This window comes from Callorhinus ursinus, unplaced genomic scaffold (genome assembly GCF_003265705.2).
Source record: "Callorhinus ursinus isolate GAN/ISIS: 27379988/994484 unplaced genomic scaffold, GSC_fseal_2.0 scaffold34, whole genome shotgun sequence".
In the NCBI taxonomy this organism is placed as follows: domain Eukaryota; kingdom Metazoa; phylum Chordata; class Mammalia; order Carnivora; family Otariidae; genus Callorhinus; species Callorhinus ursinus.
In genome coordinates, this window is record NW_027397096.1 from 2,006,832 (window position 1) to 2,026,611 (window position 19,780).

The 19,780-nt window shown below is 41.7% G+C and overlaps 1 protein-coding gene and 1 long non-coding RNA gene across 2 annotated transcripts; one reads left to right on the forward strand and one right to left on the reverse strand.

Moving 5' to 3' along the window:
• Positions 1-1,156: 1,156 nt before the first annotated feature.
• Positions 1,157-19,762, reverse strand: GLOD4 (glyoxalase domain containing 4). Its single transcript, XM_025851247.2, has 9 exons — positions 19,595-19,762; positions 17,549-17,598; positions 16,659-16,779; positions 12,188-12,332; positions 7,679-7,815; positions 6,808-6,894; positions 6,439-6,552; positions 6,263-6,349; positions 1,157-1,683 (listed from the first exon to the last, which is right to left on the reverse strand). The coding sequence occupies exons 1-9, from the start codon at positions 19,682-19,684 to the stop codon at positions 1,618-1,620; spliced, it is 897 nt and encodes a 298-aa protein (XP_025707032.1). The 5' UTR covers positions 19,685-19,762; the 3' UTR covers positions 1,157-1,617.
• Positions 5,334-17,602, forward strand: LOC141370393 (uncharacterized). The gene is made up of 3 exons (XR_012374399.1): positions 5,334-5,440; positions 9,539-9,687; positions 17,503-17,602. It is a non-coding gene; the product is annotated as an uncharacterized lncRNA (long non-coding RNA).
• Positions 19,763-19,780: the final 18 nt, after the last annotated feature.

Here is a 19,780-nt window from a genome sequence, read left to right on the forward strand (position 1 = left end):
AGAACAGTGTTACTGGAAATAAACATCAAGAATTACTTAATAATAGGAAATCTGAAAATTAACAAATCATAGTCTAAAGAAACACAGAGAAGTTATTCAAAATCCATACAATAATTTCCCCGTATATAGGAAAAAAGTGAACCAATGGTCTAGAGAAGGAACATATAACTTGGTTTTCTTTGAAACTCATGATTGCTTCCCTAAGACAGAGAATTTAAGTTGAATGAAAAGTGCCGTGGAGCTGGAAAAGGATTTTTTTCTCTTGGTGAAGGTAAGATTATTCTAATTTCATATATATTAATCTGGAACTGGTAACCTCTGAGTCAATCCTTTTCAATCTCCTCGGTTTCTTCCCTAAAATTTGAACCTGGCCACTGCCATTTTATTTTTTATTTTATTTTTTTTAGATTTTATTTATTTGACAGAGAGAGACACAGCAAGAGAGGAACACAAGCAGGGGGAGTGGGAGAGGGAGAAGCAGGCCTCCTGCCAAGCAGGGAGCCCGATGTGGGGCTTGATCCCAGGACCCTGGGATCATGACCTGAGCTGAAGGCAGACGCCTAACGACTAAGCCACCCAGGCACCCCAGGCCACCGCCATTTTAAATAGAGTCTTAGAGGCTTGCATAACAACTTGATTTCAGAAGTATACTTTCAAAAACCATTTATAATAAATATGGCCAAATTTTGCTTCCAGTGATTAAAATTTATTTGTTCTGTGGAACCAAAGAGAAAACTACAAGAAATCATTAAAAAAATTTTTTTTAGGCTGAAGAAATAATCTAATCCATATTTAAGAAATCTAACCCATATTTAAGAAATTGAAATTCTTGTGAAGATTTTATTTTTTTAAAGATTTTATTTATTTATTCGTGAGAGACAGAGAGAGAGAGGCAGAGGGAGAAGCAGGCTCCCAAGGAGCAGGGAGCCCGATGCAGGACCCAATCCCAGGACCCTGGGATCATGACCCGAGCTGAAGGCAGACACCTAGCCATCTGAGCCACCCAGGCACCCTCTTGTGAAGATTTTTAAAAATTATATAAAGAAAATAGCATGAAGCCAGGCATGTAGCAACATAGCACATTAGATCCTTTCATCTGTTTACTCTGGCTGCTCAAAATTTCAAAGCAAGGAATGTGGGGGCTGTTAGTCAAATCTTTTGATTCAAGGAAAAAATTTATTTAACATTTTTCAATGTCAAGCCCTGCCAGAGGAAGGCATTTAGAACAGCATACTATCATGGTGCTGGAAGTAGTCCTGCTATAAGCTTATCAAAATTCCCTCCATCTTCAACCAAAGGTAATGTCCCACATAGTTGCCCAAGCTAAAAACAATTTATGACTAATCTAATAGAGTTACACATAGAATCTGCCATTCCAGTGACAGTGCAGATTACAGCAAGAGTTCTCCTCTAATTGGACTGATAATCATAGAATTTTATTTCTAAAATATATCTTAGAGCTTTCAAAGATTAAAACACACAGATCTTCACCACCCCAGCCTCCTTGCCTGTACAGGAAACAACCAAGTTGTGAGAGCATTTATCATGCATGGACACATCAGGCCTTGCAGGTGCTAGACAGGAATCACAAATGCTTGTTCCACATCATGTCTTCTGTTACCCCGAAGCCTTTGATTTATTTTGTCTAGCAAACCACTCATCACTTTTATCTGCCGCCATTGCCTACAGAAAGAGAATTGGAATATATATTTAAGTCTATAAAACAAAACATACAGCCCACTTTGTACCTCACTGCACTGTCTGCAGTCATTAACAATTAAAAAGTGTTCATTCAGGGGGCACCTGGGTGGCCCAGTCAGTTTAGCGTCTGACTCTTGGTTTCGGCTCAGGTCATGATCTTCCAGTTATGGGATCGAGCCCCACATCAGGCTCTGCACTCAGCACAGAGTCTGCTTTAGTTCTTTCTCCTTCTCCCTTCCAGCTCACATTCTCGTGCTCTCTCTCTCAGGTAAATAAATAAAATCTTTAAAAAAGTATTCATTCGGCATAGAGTATTGTTTAACTTGACAGGATGCTGATAAGTATTGAGCAACCGTTTGCAGATTTTTTTTTAAGATTTTATTTTTTTTCACGAGAGAGCACACGAGTGGGAGGGAGGGGCAGAGGGAGAAGCAGACTCCCCGCTGAGCAGGGAGCCCGATGGGGGACTCCTTCCCAGGACCCTGGGATCATGACCTGAGCCAAAGGCAGACACTTAGCTGACTGAGCCACCCAGGTGTCCCCAAAAGACTCTGTTAAGAAAATAAACTGGCAAGCCATAGACTGGGAAAAGTACTTGCATTTGTAGATATTTAAAAAATGACTCACATCCAGAACTCCAACCAATCAACAAGATAAATAACCAATTTTTTTTAAGTGGATTTAAATGGGCCTTAATAAATAAGCAAATATTTAAATAAGGGACATTCCAGGAGAATAAAATCATGTGAGCAAAGTCATGTAGTGTGAAAATACATTCGTAGAGAATATAGACTAGAATGGCTAAAATGTAAAACACATCAGAGCTGTGTCTTCCAACTAGTTTGTCAGGAATCTCAATGGATCATATAAATTGTTCTGTACTGATACAGTCCAATTATATTAAAGCTACTTAAAAAATACATAGAAAAAACCAACTATATAAGGTCATTTTTAATTAATCAGGGAAATTTTAATAAAACTGGATTTTAAGTGACATTAAAGATATATTGGTGATTTTTTTAAGTGTGCTAATATCAATATGGTACATAAGAAAATTCCTTGATTTTTCTTTTAAATAATTTTAAAATGTATAAAATAACTGGAGTGCCTGGGTGGCTCAGTCAGTTAAGCGTCTGCCTTCGTCTGCCGTCCCTCCTGCCAGCATCAGCATAAATCCAGTCATTTCAAAAACTGTTTAATCTTCTCAGAGTCCTGGGATTGAGCCCCACATCAGGCTCCCTGCTTGGTGGGGAGTCTCCTTCTCCCTCTCCCTCTACCCCTCCCCGAGCTTGTGTGTGCACGCAAGCGTGCACTCTCTAATAAATTAATAAAATCTTAAAAAAAAACTAAAATGTATAAAATACTTAAGTATTTAAGGTTGAAATAACACAGTGTCTAAGATTTGCCTTAGAATTCCCTAGCAAAAAAGGGGCCCCTGGGTGGCTCAGTTGGTTAAGCATCGCTTTCAACTCAGGTCATGATCCCAAAGTCTTGAGATTGAGCCCCCACATGGCTCAGCAGGGAGTCTGCTTCTCCCTCTTCCTCTGCCTCTGCCCATTGCTCATGCTCTTGCTCTCTCAAATGAATAAATTAAAAAACTTAAAAAAAAAAGAAATCCCCAGCCAAAAAAAAAAAAAGGCGGGGTGGGAATGATGAAAAATTATGGAGGCGTTGATTAGTGACAGTCACATAGAGATTTGTTGTACTCACCTGTGTATTTTTGGAATATTTAATCACCAAATGTTAAAAATAAAATCTATTATGGAAAGAAATGGACAAAAGACTTGAACATACAATTCACAAAGGAAGGTATGCAGATAACCAATAAGCATACACAAAGGTACTAAACATCAGTAGTTATCAGGGAAATGCAAATGAAAACCACAATGAGAAACCATGTCCCATGTTCTAGCATAGCTAAAACAAAAACCTGGCAAAACACAAAAGCTGACGAGGATATGGAACAGCTGGGACTCTCAGACACATCCATGGCCGACAGGAGAGTAAAGTGGTTCAATCACTTTGGACAACTTTTTAGCAGTTTTTCATAAAGTAAAAGCAATTCCACTCCTAGTTATTACCCGAGAGAAATGAAACATGTCTGTAAGATTTACGCAACAATGTTCATAGCAGTCTTCCTTCTTGTGGATAAAAATCTGGAAACAACTCAAGTATCTACCATTGGAAGAACGGATAAGCAAACAGTTTTATTTATAAAATTGAATACCACTCAGCAATAAAAAAGGAAAAAAAGAACAAACTCCGATATGTACAATTACGTGGAAGAATCTCAAAAATATTATGTTGGGTGACAGAAGCCAGGCACAAAAGAATACCTACAGAATGATCTCATTTATATGAAGTCCAAGGGCAAACAAAAATAATGTGACAAATCAGTACAATACTTGCCTCTGGGAGGCAGGGGTGGGAATTAGCTGGAAATGGGCATGAGAGAACTTTCTACAATGATGAAAATGCTCTATATTTTGAACAGTGGTTGTATGAGAATATTTAACTGTCAAAACTCATCAAATGGAACACTAAATTTCTGTTCATTTATATATACATATAAATTTTTTTAAGGTTTTATTTATTTCACAGAGACACCGTGAGAGACGGAACACAAGCAGGGGGAGTGGGAGAGGGTGAAGAAGGCCTCCCGCGGAGCAGGGAGCCCGATGTGGGGCTCGATCCCATGACCTGGGCCAAAGGCAGACGCTTAACGACTGAGTCACCCAGGCACGCTGTTCATTTATATTTCACATACACTTTACCTCAGTAACAACAAAAAATACTTGTTTGGAGCTTAGGGAGGAGTAAGAACTAGAAATTAGGAAGTCAGACTATGGTTGCAGCTCAGAGGAGAAGTAACCAGAGTAGTAGGTAACCTCTACTCAGAGAAGAGGAAAAATGTGGAATGAGAATAAAAGACAGCTGGAGTGGGACTGTGGGTAAATCGTTTTGGAATGAGACAGAAAAAGGTTCTCGTGTCTGACGAGAAGCTGTCAGAGAGAGATGAAGATGGCAGGATCTCTAAGACCAAAGGAGAAGAGAGCTTGAAAGAGGAGGAAGTTGGTGATATGAAAAAGCAAGGAGGAAAAAGTCTAACAAATGTGCCAACTGGGAGGTTGTCTGAGATTCTATTTTCCTTTATGATAAAAGTTATTAATGCTCTATTTTCTGTTTCCTGCTTTAATTAAACTGAATGTCTGTTGTTATGTCAGCAGTTTGCCACACTCTGTAAACCCTACAACCATCCTATGAGGTGGATAATCTTACTTTCTCAATTTTTCTGGTAAGAAAACTAAAGCTTAAGGGCCCCTGGCTGGCTCAGTTGGTAGAGTATGTGACTCTTGATCTTGGGGTCATGAGTTCAAGCCCCATCTTGGGCAAAGAGATTACTTAAAACAAAACAAAACAAACAAAACTGAAATTCAGAGAATTTAAGGAAATTACTTACAGTCAGTAAGTTCACTTACAGATAGTAAGTGAAGAACCAGGACAGATTGATTCATTCCTTTAATCATCAACAGAGCATTCACTAAGTTCCTACTACACACCAGGTATGTGCTAGAAGCTGGAGGACAATGGTGGCTTTGGATGCTGATGAAAGACTGAATTTGATGAGGATAGAAAAGTAGTTGCTGGACTTGGCAAGAGAAGTCACTGATGATATCAACAGGAGCATTTCCCTGAGTGAAAGGAGCCAGTGCAGAACAGACTCAAGTGTGAATGGGAGGTAAGAAGTAGAAACAGGGTGTAGGCAGATTTTTTTAAAAAGAACTATGGAGAAGGGATATGGGGCAAAAGATTTTTAAAAGATGGGAGACATGAAACCTTGTTTGCATGCTGATGAGAACGATTCATTAGAAAGGAAGGGAATGCCACTGTAGAGTGGAAATGAAAGGACCAAAAGAGCTGAAGAAGCCAGGGGGTGTATCCGGGCCTTTCCCCTCACTGAGCAGAATCACGATACACAGAGCAGGAGTGGTTCCCCAGTCAGCGTGAGCAAGTGCGAAGGCATAAATGCTGCACCCAGTTAAGAGTCATACGGCCACTGGGCTGCCTGGCTGGCTCAGTTGGCAGAGTGTGCAACTCCTGATCTCAGGGTTGTGGGTTCGACCCCCATGTTGAGGGTAGAAGTAACTGATAAATAAAATCTTTTTTTTGAAGATTTTATTTATTTGACACAGAGAGAGCGCACAAGCAGGGCGAGAGGGAGAAGCAGGCTCCCCACTGAGCAGGGAGCCCCACGCCGGGCTCCATCCCAGTACCCTGGGATCATGACCTGAGCTGAAGGCAGACGCTTAACCGACTGAGCCACTCAGGTACCCCACTTATAAATAAAATCTTTAAAAATAAATAAATAAATAAATAAAATCTTGACTAGGGAAAAAAAAAAAGTCATATGGGTGGCAATGAAGACACATGTTCCTGGCTCAAAAGTCACCCTATGAGCAAAAGGACACAGCACTGGATCCTCTTGCTTTAGCCCTTCCCCACACACTTAACATCATCCCCTGTGGGCCTATGGGGATACAAAGTCAGAAATGAGACTCACGTCATCCAACAATTTGTTTCCCTCAGGATCCATCTTAGAAAGTTCTCGAAATGCTTCATCCCCCACAAAGCAAATTTCATGTCCATCCTACACCAATAAAGAGAAAAGAAATTTGGCAAAAAGACACCTTGAAGAAACCTCTCGTGCAGCCCATTCCTTTCCTGAGTAATACTTACAGGGTCAGCCAGAATGACCACCTGTACTGTTGCTTTCCCTGGAGTATCCAGACTCACCAGGGGAGTCAGAATCTTCTGGTTCTCCCTTTTCATTAAGTCTTCTAAGTCCAGTAACTTGAGGAAAACAAAGAGGCAAAGTGAGCAAGGGGTCACGTACCACTCCCACACTGTGGTCCACATCAGCCCTAGGGGAGTATCACCTAGGCACCACTTGTTTGATTTTATTATCTCAGCCGTTCTTGAGACAACTGTTGAACTTGATACCAAGCCACAATCGGAACGAACCAAAAGAAGGGAGGGCTGAGGTTCTTAGCTGGTTCAACTAGCTAGTCCCAGAGCTTACACAAAAGATCCAAGAACAAACATTACCTCTTTTTGGGGACAAGAAAAGGCAATTCTTCCAAAAGCTGCTGCATGATCAACTGTACCCTTGATACCCTGTAGCTCCAGCTTACACTGAAAAGAAATAAGAAAGTGGGTCTATTTTTTTGGAACAGGTTATGTGGTTAAAAAAAAAAATCAAACAGTACTAAAGGAATAAAGTAAAAACTATTTCTCCCTTCTATTCTCTCCCAGAGGCTTCCTGTGTGTCCTGCTAGACACATGGCATGCACAGATTTTTTTTTTTATATAAACAGTAGCATAATCTACACATTATTCTGTCCCTTGTTTTTATCCAATGTTACTCTACTGGCACATAACGATTCACCCCATTCTTTCTGATAGTTACACAGTAATCCATTCTATGGATAAACCATAAATTACTGAACTATTCCTCTAACGCACAGGACATTGAGGTTATTTCTTATCTTTTGCTATCACAATGCTGCAACAGATAACCTTGAACACATTTCCTTGCGCACACGAAGAGTGAGTACATCTGTGAAATAAAATTCCTAGGAGTAGACCTGCTGGGTCAGAGTGCAAGGACTAAATCATGTTCAAATGCTAGGTTATTTAAAAAAAAAAAAAAGATGAAAATAGATTATCATTATAGTACTAGCTCTTATCTCCATCTCTTCTGACTCAGCAATTCCACTTCTGAAAGGATATCCTTTCAGGATATAAACAAAGGTAATACTGGGTGATGAGGTTATCAGCAATTTTTATTTTCTTATTTCTGTTTATCTGTGTAAATACTGAATCACAGTGAAAAAAAACTCTGAGAATAACCTTCATGTTAACCTCATTTATAAGCCAAATTCAAAGTAACAGATTACTTCTCTCCAAGATCACTCACCTGGTTATCAGCATAGCCCAGCAAAGCCCTTTGCTTCTCTTCATCTTTTTCATAAATTTTCATTCCCAGTAGATTAGACCAGTAGTTCAAGGACTTCTGAAGATCAGACACTGCTAGAGTTACTTTTAATACAGGATCTGAAGAGTAATAAAACAGTAGGAATGGACAGATCAGGGCAATGGAATAGAACAGAAAGACTAAATCAGGCTTGAGTATGTATAAGAACTTAGTTTATTTTTTTTAAGATTTTATTTATTTAACAGAGAGAGAGAGAGAGAGCACAAGCAGGGGGGGCGGCAGGCAGAGTCAGAGGGAGAAGCAGGCTCCCCACAGAGCACGGAGCCTGACGTGGGGCTCGATCCCAGGACCCTGGGATCGTGGCCTGAGCCGAAGGCAGACGCTTAACTGAGTGAGCCACCCAGGTGCCCCAAGAACTTAGTTTATGATAAGAAAGGGATTTTAGGTAGTATGAAAGGGCATATTATTCAATAAATGGCACAAAGATAACTGGCTTGTCATTTGGTGGGAAAAATTACACCTTTAAACTAAATGGCAAAATACATTCAATCTGATGGGTTAAAGGATTAAGTTTAAAGAATGAAACCATGAAAATACTAAAAACAGGTCATCACTGCTGCAATTTTGGGGTGGAAAAAGATTTTTTTAAAAACCTGACACCAGTGGGGCGCCTGGGTGGCTCAGTTGGTTAGGCGACTGCCTCCGGCTCGGGTCATGATCCTGGAGTCCCGGGATTGAGTCCCGCGTCGGGCTCCCGGCTCAGCAGGGAGTCTGCTTCTCCCTCTGACCCTCCCCCTCTCATGCTCTCTCTCTATCTCATTCTCTCTCTCAAATAAATAAATAAAATCTAAAAAAAAACAACAAAAAAAAAACCTGACACCAGAGATAGAAAAACCATGAAGGAAAAAATTTACTAGGTTAATTACATGAAATGGAAAATTCCTAGACAACAACCAAAAGAAAGAAAAAGAAAAAAAATTACAATCAAAGACTAAATGACAAAGTAGGAAACATTTTTGCAACATAGATGACAAAAATTCCTTAATATTTAAATCACTTTTAAACATTAGTAGGAAAAAGATGAACATCCTAGAAAAATTAGGTAAAAAGTGGTATTCCACAAAGAATGAACTGGAATGGTCAACGAACATACAAAAAAAACATTCAACCTCACAAATAATCAAAGAAATTAGAATTAAAACAAAACATTTTATTTCATTGGCAAATAATTTTAAAAGTCACTGTGTTAACTGTGATAGGGCAGGGGAAAAAATTCACAATCATATAATACTGACAGAGTGCAAATTAGTATACTTCTGGGCAACAATTTGACAGATGTACCCAAAGCCTAAAAAAATGTAAACTGCTTTTCAAAGAGCAATCCTATTATCACCAATTAAAGAAGTAACTGTAGATGTATGAAGGGCTTTCAGCACAAAGACATTCTTTACAGTGTTGCTCGTAACAATGAAACACTAGGGACAACATAAATATCCAACAACAGACAACTGTTTAATCTTCCCACGATGTAATACAATGGAATTGTTACAATGGAACATATGATATATAGATAGATAGTTGTTTTTGGTTTTTTTTTGATAAATGATTGGAAAGATACACTCTAAAATGTTAACAGTGATTATCTGGCTAGGTGGGTACTGTTTTCTTCTTTCTGCTTCTATGCTTATCTGTCTAGGAAAAAAAAATCTATTTTTTTTGCAAAAAGGATAAAAGTTATACTAAAACATGTAACATTATTGGAAATTTTTATACTCTAAGGTGACCTTCTGAAGCGCTGCTCTACTGTGATAAGTTCAGTACATTTTTCTTTGGTTTTCACAGCCTCAGCCCCATTTGCTAGAACTGAAATACCATGATGAAGGCAAAGTGTTTCTCACAGGTGCCTCTGCCTGGCAGACTGTTTTCCCCGTTCATTGAGAAATCAACAAATTCCAGCCAACTGGATCCCTGAAGGATGCAGGACAGGAATGGTAACAAATCGGTGAGACTACCCAGGACCCAGTGATTCAAAGGAAGGCTGGACACCAGCCAGACTGATAGATTTGACTCTATTACCAATTGGAAATTAATGCCCCAAAGGTATTATCATTCCAAAGGACAAAAACATCTTAGGATTGTAGGGCTCTCCATTTTTTATATATCTTTTTAATAAAGATTTTTATTTATTTATTTGACAGAGATAGACACAGTGAGAGCAGGAACACAAGCAGGGGGAGTGGGAGAGGGAGAAGCAACCTTCCTGCGGAGCAGGGAGCCCGATGCGGGGCTTGATGCCAGGACCCTGGGATCAAGACCTGAGCCGAAGGCAGACACTTTATATAATCTTTTTTAAAAGAGACTCTTTTTAATATTTTAATTTTTTTAAAGATTTTCTTTATTTGACAGAGAGAGACACAGCGAGAGAAGGAACACAAGCAGAGGGAGTGGGAGAGGGAGAAGCAGGCTTCCCGCGGAGCAGGGAGCCCGATGCGGGGCTCAGTCCGGGACCCTGAGATCATGACCTGAGCTGACACTGAGTCAGACGCTTAACCAACTCAGCTACCCAGGCGCCCCTCCATTTTTTATGTATTGAAACATCATTAGAACTAGGAAAGAAAAAATGCATAGCAGAATTAGTGGCAGGAGTTAAGCTTTAAAGTTTTAAATTCTTGCTTTATATGCAAGAATCACCCATCAATAAAAATAAAAATCCCTTAAATCACCAGTGAAGTACAGAAATACCATCTGGCAGTAAGTTCTACAGCACCAGTCTAACCTCCCACACTGGAATACATCATTCTTTCCTTTGCTGAGCTCCAGATGAAAAGCAAGTAGCATTATACACACAATCAGACTCAGTACAAGAGGCATTTGGGCACTGAGGCAGACCAGGGGAAGAAAGAGAATCCATGTCTCCCATCTCAGGTCCGCTTAAGGAAGTGTGCACACAGACTGAAATGGCAGGTAGAACGGCCTTTGCTATTCACTAGTGTTTTTTTCTGCTATTGTTCTTCTTTCGGCTGAGCAGATAGCACAACATGCAGGGATTACACATACGATGAGGATGCTTCTGCAGTAAATGAAACAGGTCGTGCAAGGTTTCTATCTGCAGTCACTGTGTTGGGCTCCTCACTTCTCTTCCACCCTCACTCACCTAGTACCAGCACTATAGTTTGTGAAACTGACCTCAGCTGGAGAGGTAAGATCAACTAGTCTAAGGATAATCCTACTTCCCTTAGCGGTGATTCATGGTGATTCATTCAGGAGTGTGAATCAAGTCTGACCAAGAAGAAGTCTGCAGGAAGCTTCCAGAAGAGTTTTGCTCTGCTCTTAATAAAAAGCACCAGAAGTCAGTCTTTCCTTCCCCTGCCAGATGGGAATGTGGAAGCAGGTAGCCCCAGTGCTACTGGTAGCCACCCAACAACCACAAGGGAACCGGCTCCGGAAATAGACCCCTGTGGACAAGACGATGGAGAGCGAGAGAAAAGCTGGATTCTTGATGCCACTGCTGAGCTGCTCAATCAACTAACCTACAGACTACCTACTCTGTGAGCTAAAACATTTTCTTATCGTTCATGCTAGTTTGAGATTGGTTTTCTATTACAGCTGAAAGTAACCGAAACAGATATATTAACAGCAGGATAGAACCAGAACCAGTGACATCCCTTAGAATTATGCACTAAAGTTCAAATATGAAAATATGATTTCTCCAGGTCCCTGGGTGGCTCAGTCGTTTAAGTGTCAGATTTTTTATCTCAGCTTAGGTCATGATCTCAGGGTTGTAAGATCGAGCCCCACATTGGGCTCCACAATGGGTGTGGAGCCTGCTTAAGATTCTCTCTCCAGGGAAACCTGGGTGGCTCAGTCGGTTAAGCGTCTGCCTTCAGCTCAGGTCATGATCCCGGGGTCCTGGGGTCGAGCCCCGCATCGGGCTCCCTGCTCAGTGGGGAGTCTGCTTCTCCCTCTCCTGCTCCCCCTGCTTGTGTTCCCTCTCTCGCTGTCTCTCTCTCTCTGCCAAATAAATAAAATCTTTAAAAAAAAACAACAAAAAAACCCCAGATCTATATGAAATATGGAAAGATGGCTAAGAGACATTAATAACTGCAAAGAGCACAAGATAGTATGAACAGTATATATAGAAATATTTAGGGGCGCCTGGGTGGCTCAGTCGTTAAGCGTCTGCCTTCGGCTCAGGTCATGATCCCGGGGTCCTGGGGTCGAGCCCCGCATCGGGGCTCCCTGCTCCACAGGAAGCCTAAAAAATGATTTCTCACCCCCCCTCTTCCTCCTCTCTGTTTTTCTAAGAAAAAAAAAAAAAAAAAAAAAAAAAGGAAAAAGAAAAAATATGATTTCTCAAAGAATAAGAAACACTGGCTTGGGAAAGATATGTCAATATAGAAAGACTCTACGGGAGAAAGAAATCCACTTCCTCTCTCCTTTCATCAAAGATGCTGTTAGACAGAGGGCTTTTGTTAGTACCAGTATAATTACCTGACTGAGGTGGACTGCGATTCTGCAAATAGAACTTATACCCTCCTGGGGCCTCGGTTTCAAAAACACCTTCTGTAACTTCACTGAGTGGCCACTCCAGCTTCCTGGCATTGCTGACAGCCTGGTTAGAAGCGAGTGTGATACCCTATGACAAAAAACAATATCACCAAGTGTATAACCACAGATCTTTTCTAGAGCAAGATAATGAGGCAAAATCCCACTGCCTTTACATCATGCTACCTAAGATTTAATTGGCATTCAAAATTTTCTCGTGATTTTTTTAAAATATTTTATTTATTTGAGAGAGATCGAGCAGAGGGAGAGATAAAGCAAGGAAGCACAAGCAGGGGGAGCAGCAGAGGGAGAGGAAGAAGCGGGCTTCCTGACCTGGGGCTCGATCCCAGGACCCTAGGATCATGACCTGAGGTGAAGGCAGATGCTTAACCGACTGAGCCACCCAGGTGCCCCTCTTCTAGTGATTTTAAAGTAGGTTTTGGACATACCTCTCCCACAAAGATCCCAAATGTGAACTGTAGGACAGAAGTTCAAAGGCTAGAGAAATTTGATCATTTTATTTTTTAAAAGATTTTATTTATTTCACAGAGAGAGAGGGCAAGAGCGCGGGCACAAGCAGGGGTAGCGGCAGAGGGAGAGGGAGAAGCAGACTCCCTGCTCAGCAGGCAGCCCGGATGTGGGGCTTGATCCCAGGACCCTGAGATTGTGACCTGAGCCGAAGGCAGCCAGTTAACCAACTGAGCCACCCTGAGAAGTTTGATCATTTTTATACCAAAGATAATCTCTTTTAATTTTAAAGATCTAATCAGAGAAATCTTGATCTTACCTTGGCTTGCCAGCTACCTACTTAGGATGTTTTATTTTTATTTTTGCTTTTTAAACAAAAAAATGTGGGCTTCTTGGTGGCTCAGTCAGTTGTGTCTGCCTTCGGCTCAGGTCATGATCCCAGGGTCCTGGGATCAAGTCCCACGTCGGGCTCCCTGCTCCTCTGCAGGGAGTCTGCTTCTCCCTCTGCCCCTGCCCCACTCATTCTCTCAATCTCTTTCTAATAAATAAAATCTTTAAAAAGAAATAAAAAAATTTAAACCAACTATCAAGGTATTACTTAAATTTAATCAAAATACCTAAAAATGTAAACTATGTCTTCTGATAAGACCAGCTGCAGTTCTAATTGGGATTATCATAACACCCCCTCTTTCCGAGTCTTGTCAATCCATCACCCACTCTGTAGCCAAAGTAAATTTTTCTGAAACATATTCTACCCTCAAGACAGCAACCCTATGTTGTTTCTCCCCTGCTTAAAACCCTTGATAGCTCATCGTTTCACTCAGGGATGGCATCTAATGGCCTGAAAGGCCCAACACAACCTTATCCCATGTCGTTTCTGACCCCATCTTCTCCCACTTTCCCCCTTGTTCCATCTATTTCAGCCAGACTGGCCTCCCTGCATTTTCTGGAACATGCCAGGTGCTGTTTGAGGGCTTTTGTACAGGCTCTTCTAACTGGTTTGCTCTTCCCTGTGATATTCACATGGCTAATTCTCTTCTCTCCTGTGAGACTTTACGCAAATGTCCCCTCCTCCCTGATACCTACCCTCAACACCCTCCTTAAAATTAAAACCAGTCATCTGTCCCATACTCCCCATCCCCCTTCCTCTGCTCTGTTCTTTTCCAATAACAACGATCACCTTTAAAACAACATATTATATGATTTATTTATTCTATTTATTATATGTTGTCTGTCAGGCCCTGATTCCCTCCCCTGCCAGGCACAGATTTTTGCCCGTTTTGTTCACTGGTTATCCAAAGTTCCTGGAGCCATGCCTGGCACATAGCAGGCACTCAATAAATATTTGTTGTATGAATAAATACCACAATAAATACTTTAATACATAGTTCATTTCACATATTCGTTAACATACATGTAAACTAAATTCCTAGGTGTGAAACTGCAAGGTCCAAGGCCAAATGCATTATTTTGATACTGCCAAACTGAAGTTGTAGTAATTTACACTCTTATAAAAGTGATGTATTAGAGTGGCAGTTGTCTAACACCCTTTGTAACACAGTGTGTTCTGACACTTCTTGATTTTTGTCAGTCTGATAGGTGACAAATGGCAGCTTGGCAGTTGAACATCTTTTTCAATGTTTGAGAGACATTTCTGATTTATTTTCTATGGCTGTCTGTTCACAGTTTTTGCCCCTTAAAAAAAAATTGAGTTGTTGATCCTCTTTTTTTTTTAAGATTTATTTATTTGAGAGAGAGACAGAGAGACAGAGAGGGAGGAAGGGCAGAAGGAGAGGGAGAGAATCTCAAGCAGCCTCCTGGCTGAGTGTGGAGCTGGATGTAGGGCTCGATCTCACGACCCCAAGATCACGACCTGAGCCAAAATCAGGAGTTGGACACTAACCGACTGGGCTACCCAGGAGCCCCTGGATCCTCTTCTTTTTAATGTATGGGAACTCTTTATATAAACTGGAGGTCTACGTAACCTGTCTTTCTTTTTGTTCCATGAACTGAGGAGCCCAGAAGGTTCCTTTCATTAGGGATATTTTACTACCAGAGTCTCTCAGGAAGACCCACAGTGGAGCAGCCCCGGGGTTCTCCACCTACATGACCTCTAACCCCTGCAGCACCATCAATCAACATCTGACTTGAGCCGGTGAAATGTTGATGGTGCCAAGATGGTTTTGTTCTTTTTTCTCTCCCTGATTTAAATTTGGAGAGTAAGGAAAAGATAAGGAGAAACACAAAGAAATTTTCATTTACATTCAATCACCAAATCCTATTAACTCTACCTCCTAAACATCTCTCACATCCACCCACTTCTCTCCATCTCCCACTACTACCACATGAGTTAAGGAGCTTCCAGTCACTTGCTCTACTACCCTCTGAGCTAGTTTCCTCGCGTCCAGTTTTGCTTCCTTCCAACCCAATCTCCATGCTCCAGCCAGGTGGATTCTTGCACACCACATATACTGTGTCATTTAAAATTGGCTTCATTCCGTTTTTAGAATAAAGTGTAAACACCCCAGTATGATGTGGCCCCAGCTTATTTCTCCAGCCTCCTCTCTGCTCACTTCCTCTTCACACACTTAGCTCAAGGCAGACTGTGCTAGTCCCAGCTCCCTGACAGCCAAGCTCCCTCTCACCTCCAGGCCTGTGCACATGTTGAGGACACTCACCTCACCGTCCCACCTCCACCCCACTCACCTGGCTCAGGTGTCACTTCTGGGAAGCTTTTTCTGAACTCTCACCTCTTGGGGAATTCCTCCTAGGTGTTCCCACATCCGCCTATTCTTATTCCAATCTTAGCACTAATCACACTGTATTCTTCCATCTCTTTACTTGATTCCCTCACCAGACAGGAAGCTCCTTAGGCCAGGGAACATGCTTCACTATACTGTATCTCCAGGACCTAACCAGGTACATGGAGGATAGGAAGTCACAATAAATATCTGTCAAATGAATAAATTAGGGCTACCTGGGTGGCTCAGTCAGTTAAGCATCTGACTCTTGATTTCGACTCAGGTCAGGATCTCACAGTTGTGAGATCAAGCCCCTCATGAGGCTCTGAGCTGGGCGTGGAGCCTGCTTAAGATTCTCTCTCTCCCTCTCTAATAAAAATAAATAAATGAATGAATGAATGAATAAATTAGTGAGAGACATGAAGAATGAGAAAAACAGACACTAATACGTTAAATTTGAACCATCCTTTTCATTTACAAAATACTTTGATAGATATTTGATTCTCATAAAAATTCCATTTAAATGTCATTATTATTTTAACATGCGTTAAGAGTAATAGCAGGATTAAATGACCAAAATAACATCTAGCATGAGGTAGATCTGCTCAGTAGATCCTGAGAGAAAACTAGTTACTCCTATCTTGCTGTGTATTTGGGCCCAGTGACATTCTATCTAGCACATAGTAGCTGCTCAATAAGAGGCAGATACCGTAACTATCAGATGCACACTGACTTGAACTCTTGCATGAATGAAGGAATGAATGCAGTATATGCAATGCTTCCTTCGCTTTCTCCTTAAAAGCTTCTTATGTTTTTCAATGACTAGCACTGGCCATAATAGCACAGCCTGATTCTAACGCGTCATTAGAGAGAAAATATTTCTCTGGTTGGTGATTAGGACCTGCCTGACCAATGACTCTGGCCCTTCTATCTCTCAAGGTTCAGTCATTTTGTCTCTGTCAAAGCTGTCTCTAAGTCTCGAGTTTGACTTCTATACACTGGAAGAACACATTTCATCCCGAAGCCAGCTCTGAGACAGGTGCACAAGCAATTACCTTCTTAATAGAAAATATAACACTAATCACCAACCAATAAAAAACATAAAACTAACCAAAAGCCACCAACTGGGCCATCATCATACCTAAGGTTGTATCAGGGACCTCAATAAAAGGCACAGCCAAAATCTGCTCAAACAAAATGACACTTACCATGAAGTCATTGCCAAGCTTGTAGTGTCCGATGCCATAATTGTAAGTCAGTTCTGCGACAAAATGATCATCCTCAGGTCCAAATCCCACCATTGTCTTACTCCATTTCCCATCATAAGGCCTAGAAAATGAAAGTAAATGAACCCAGTGAATACAGACAAAATCTGCCTGAGGCCTCCCCTGGGGAACTCTTGGGACAGAACAGTGGGCAGTCTCCTCTGGTCCTCTGAGTATCTGTAAGGATGAGATGATCTCTCAGCTGGTGCTAAAAGCAGCTATGGACAGTGCTCGTGGGCCTCACCACCAGGGACTCCAAAGATCACCTGTCTCACACTTACTTGAGGGAAAGATTTGTTTACCTTTTCTTTAAAGTAGGGGACATACTCCTCTAAAGATACTTCTCCAGTCTTTATTTTTTTGCACATCTCTCAACAAGCATGCAATTCTCTTTAGGCCTTGGAATTTTCCAGCTTGCTATGGCTACTAGGCTAAGACGCTCAATAAGACATTGCTTCATTTAGGGCCACCTGGGTGGCTCAGTCGATTAAGTGTCTGCCTTTGGCTCAGGTCATGATCCCAGGGTGCTGGGCTTCAGCCCCAAGTTGGGCTCTCTGCTCAGTGGGAGCCTGCTTCTCCCTCTCCCTGCCGCTCCCCCTGCTTGTATCGGTATCTGCCTCTCTCTGTGTCAAATAAGTAAATAAATATCCTAAAAAAAAAAAAAGACATTGGTTCATTTAGAGTATATACTTATTTGTGTTTTTGAAGCTGCCACCCTAATTTATTGATTCCTGAATTTATTCCACCGCCTTATACTCACTTCGAGAAACTGTCTTCTGTTCTCCAGGGGTATTCAGAGCCTAAAGGAGATTTTAAAAAACAAGGTGTCATACCCATTACAGGAAGCTTTGCAGCCTTCTTCAAATTCCTCATGCCGCAGAATCTGGTAAGGGAATTAGAATACGTTTTAAAGTGTTACCAGTACTGTACACAGCATATTTAGCACAAGCTAAAATGTTAAAACACAGACATTTATAATTTGTAAGCTTTACTTCTAAAACAAACAAAAGACAATGAGCTTTGTATCTTTCCCAGACTGGAAGTAGTAGAAGTGAGGAAGAACAGTTTGACACCAAGGGTCAGGCAACCAAGGCTGTGAAATCTACTTGGATTGGGAAGCAGCGCTGTGGAATTAAAATCACCCCACCACCCAGAAAACCAAAGTATGGCCTTCAGCATTAAAGAATTCCGATTTGGAATCCTGGCTGTCACTCAATAGTTGTCTGAGATTGAAAACGTTGTCTGAGAATGTTGCTTAGGGCCTGAGTCTCCCAATGTGTTCTGAAAATAGATAATTTATTAAACTATTTGACACAGAACCCCACACACAGTAGCCTCTCAACGTCTTAAGTTTCTATTCTCCTTTTTGATTCCCATTGCTACTGCTCCAGCTCAAGTTCCCATCAGTTCTCTCCCAGACTATTAAAAATCATCCTTATTGATCTTTCCTTAATACCACCATAAAATTATGTCCCTCACGCACAGCTCTGATCACATCATTACCCTGTTCTAAAATGTAAGAGCGCTCCCTACTTACTGAGCCTTAACATCCAAATTCCACAGTATTCAAGATACTATCAGAAGTAATCCCAGTCTATTTGTCCTGATACCCCATCTCAACTTCAACTACGTCATCTAAGCTAAAGACACAGAAAACTAGTGGTGTTTCCCAAACATACCTTATCTTTGCATTGGCTCTTTCGGTTTTTCCAGTAGACTCCTCCCTCTAATCTTTGTTTGTGGAAATCCTGCCTGTCTTTATAGATCAACTCAAATGCAAGATCTCCGTGAATTATTTCCTGATGATCCAGGCTGAAGTTAAATCTTTCCTATAGTATTTTTTCATAATAGTGGTAGCTACCACCTATATAATACATATGATGTATCAAATACTACACATATAACAGTGTTTAATCTTCAAAACAACGCTTCAATCATCGACGAAACACATTAAGGGAGAGTTTTGTGGGTTTTCATCACTTATCAAGTTTTGACTTCCATTACCATTAGCTATGTACAAATCAAATTCTCATCTCCACCCACATCCTAGGCTGGCCAGAAGCTTTAGTTGAGGACAGACACCAAGGTCATTTTCATCTTTGTCACCAAAGCTGTCACCAACACAGGACCGTGAAGCACAAACGATATATTTTAAATGATGAATTCAGGTAACTCGCTTGCACGCCACATCTTCTGCACTCTCTACATTAAATTGCACTCTTGCACCTCTAAAGCCCTTGCTTATCGGGAGCTCCCCAATAGCTTCCACCTGCATTTGCCACCCAGGTGATCCCTGCAGAATCGCAACTGCTCAGGGCTGGAGAGGCGGCTTCCGGGTGTTGGAGACAATGGGTTCCGACTTCACACTTAGATCTGGACTGTTGAGAGGAAGTCCGGAGCATTCACCCGGAGATTGAATATACATAAGATACCATTCAAAGCAGGCCTGAGAGAAGCAGAGGTCTAAATAGGCTGATTATCTAAACCGAAAGGCCCCAAACCGGAAGAGATTGGGTTATTGTTCATGGGGAGAGTATTATATTACTTTTTGTTTACGGTCTTTCCCACTAGACTGGAAGCTCCGCAAGGGCTCAGGCTCAGTGTTTGTGAAGGAACTTAAGTGAAAGAAACGTGTGTGGGCACACAGTCGGCGACTAATAAAGACCCCTTTCAAAGGCCACCAACCCAACCAGCGACATGCAACGCTTCCTGAAGCTGAAAACCCGACAGGGCTAATGGGGAGTCCAGGGCTAAGGTCGGACACCGGGGCACGGGCGGAGATTCACGACACACCCAGCTGTCCCCTTCTTGGGCCAGTGGGGTTGAACGGCCCCGGCCACCCACCCTCGCACGCCAGCCCCTCTCGGCCCCGTCTGCACCTTCATTCCCAGGACATCGCGGAAGAAACACGCCGTCCGGAAGCGGTTTCCCACTTTGAATACGAAGTGCAAAGCTCGACGAGGAGCCATAGCCACCGGCTCCACACAGTCAGGGGTGTGAGCCTGTCAGCCCGCAGATGCGCAGACAGGTCGTGACGTCACTGGCCGCCGCCGGCGCGCTTCCGT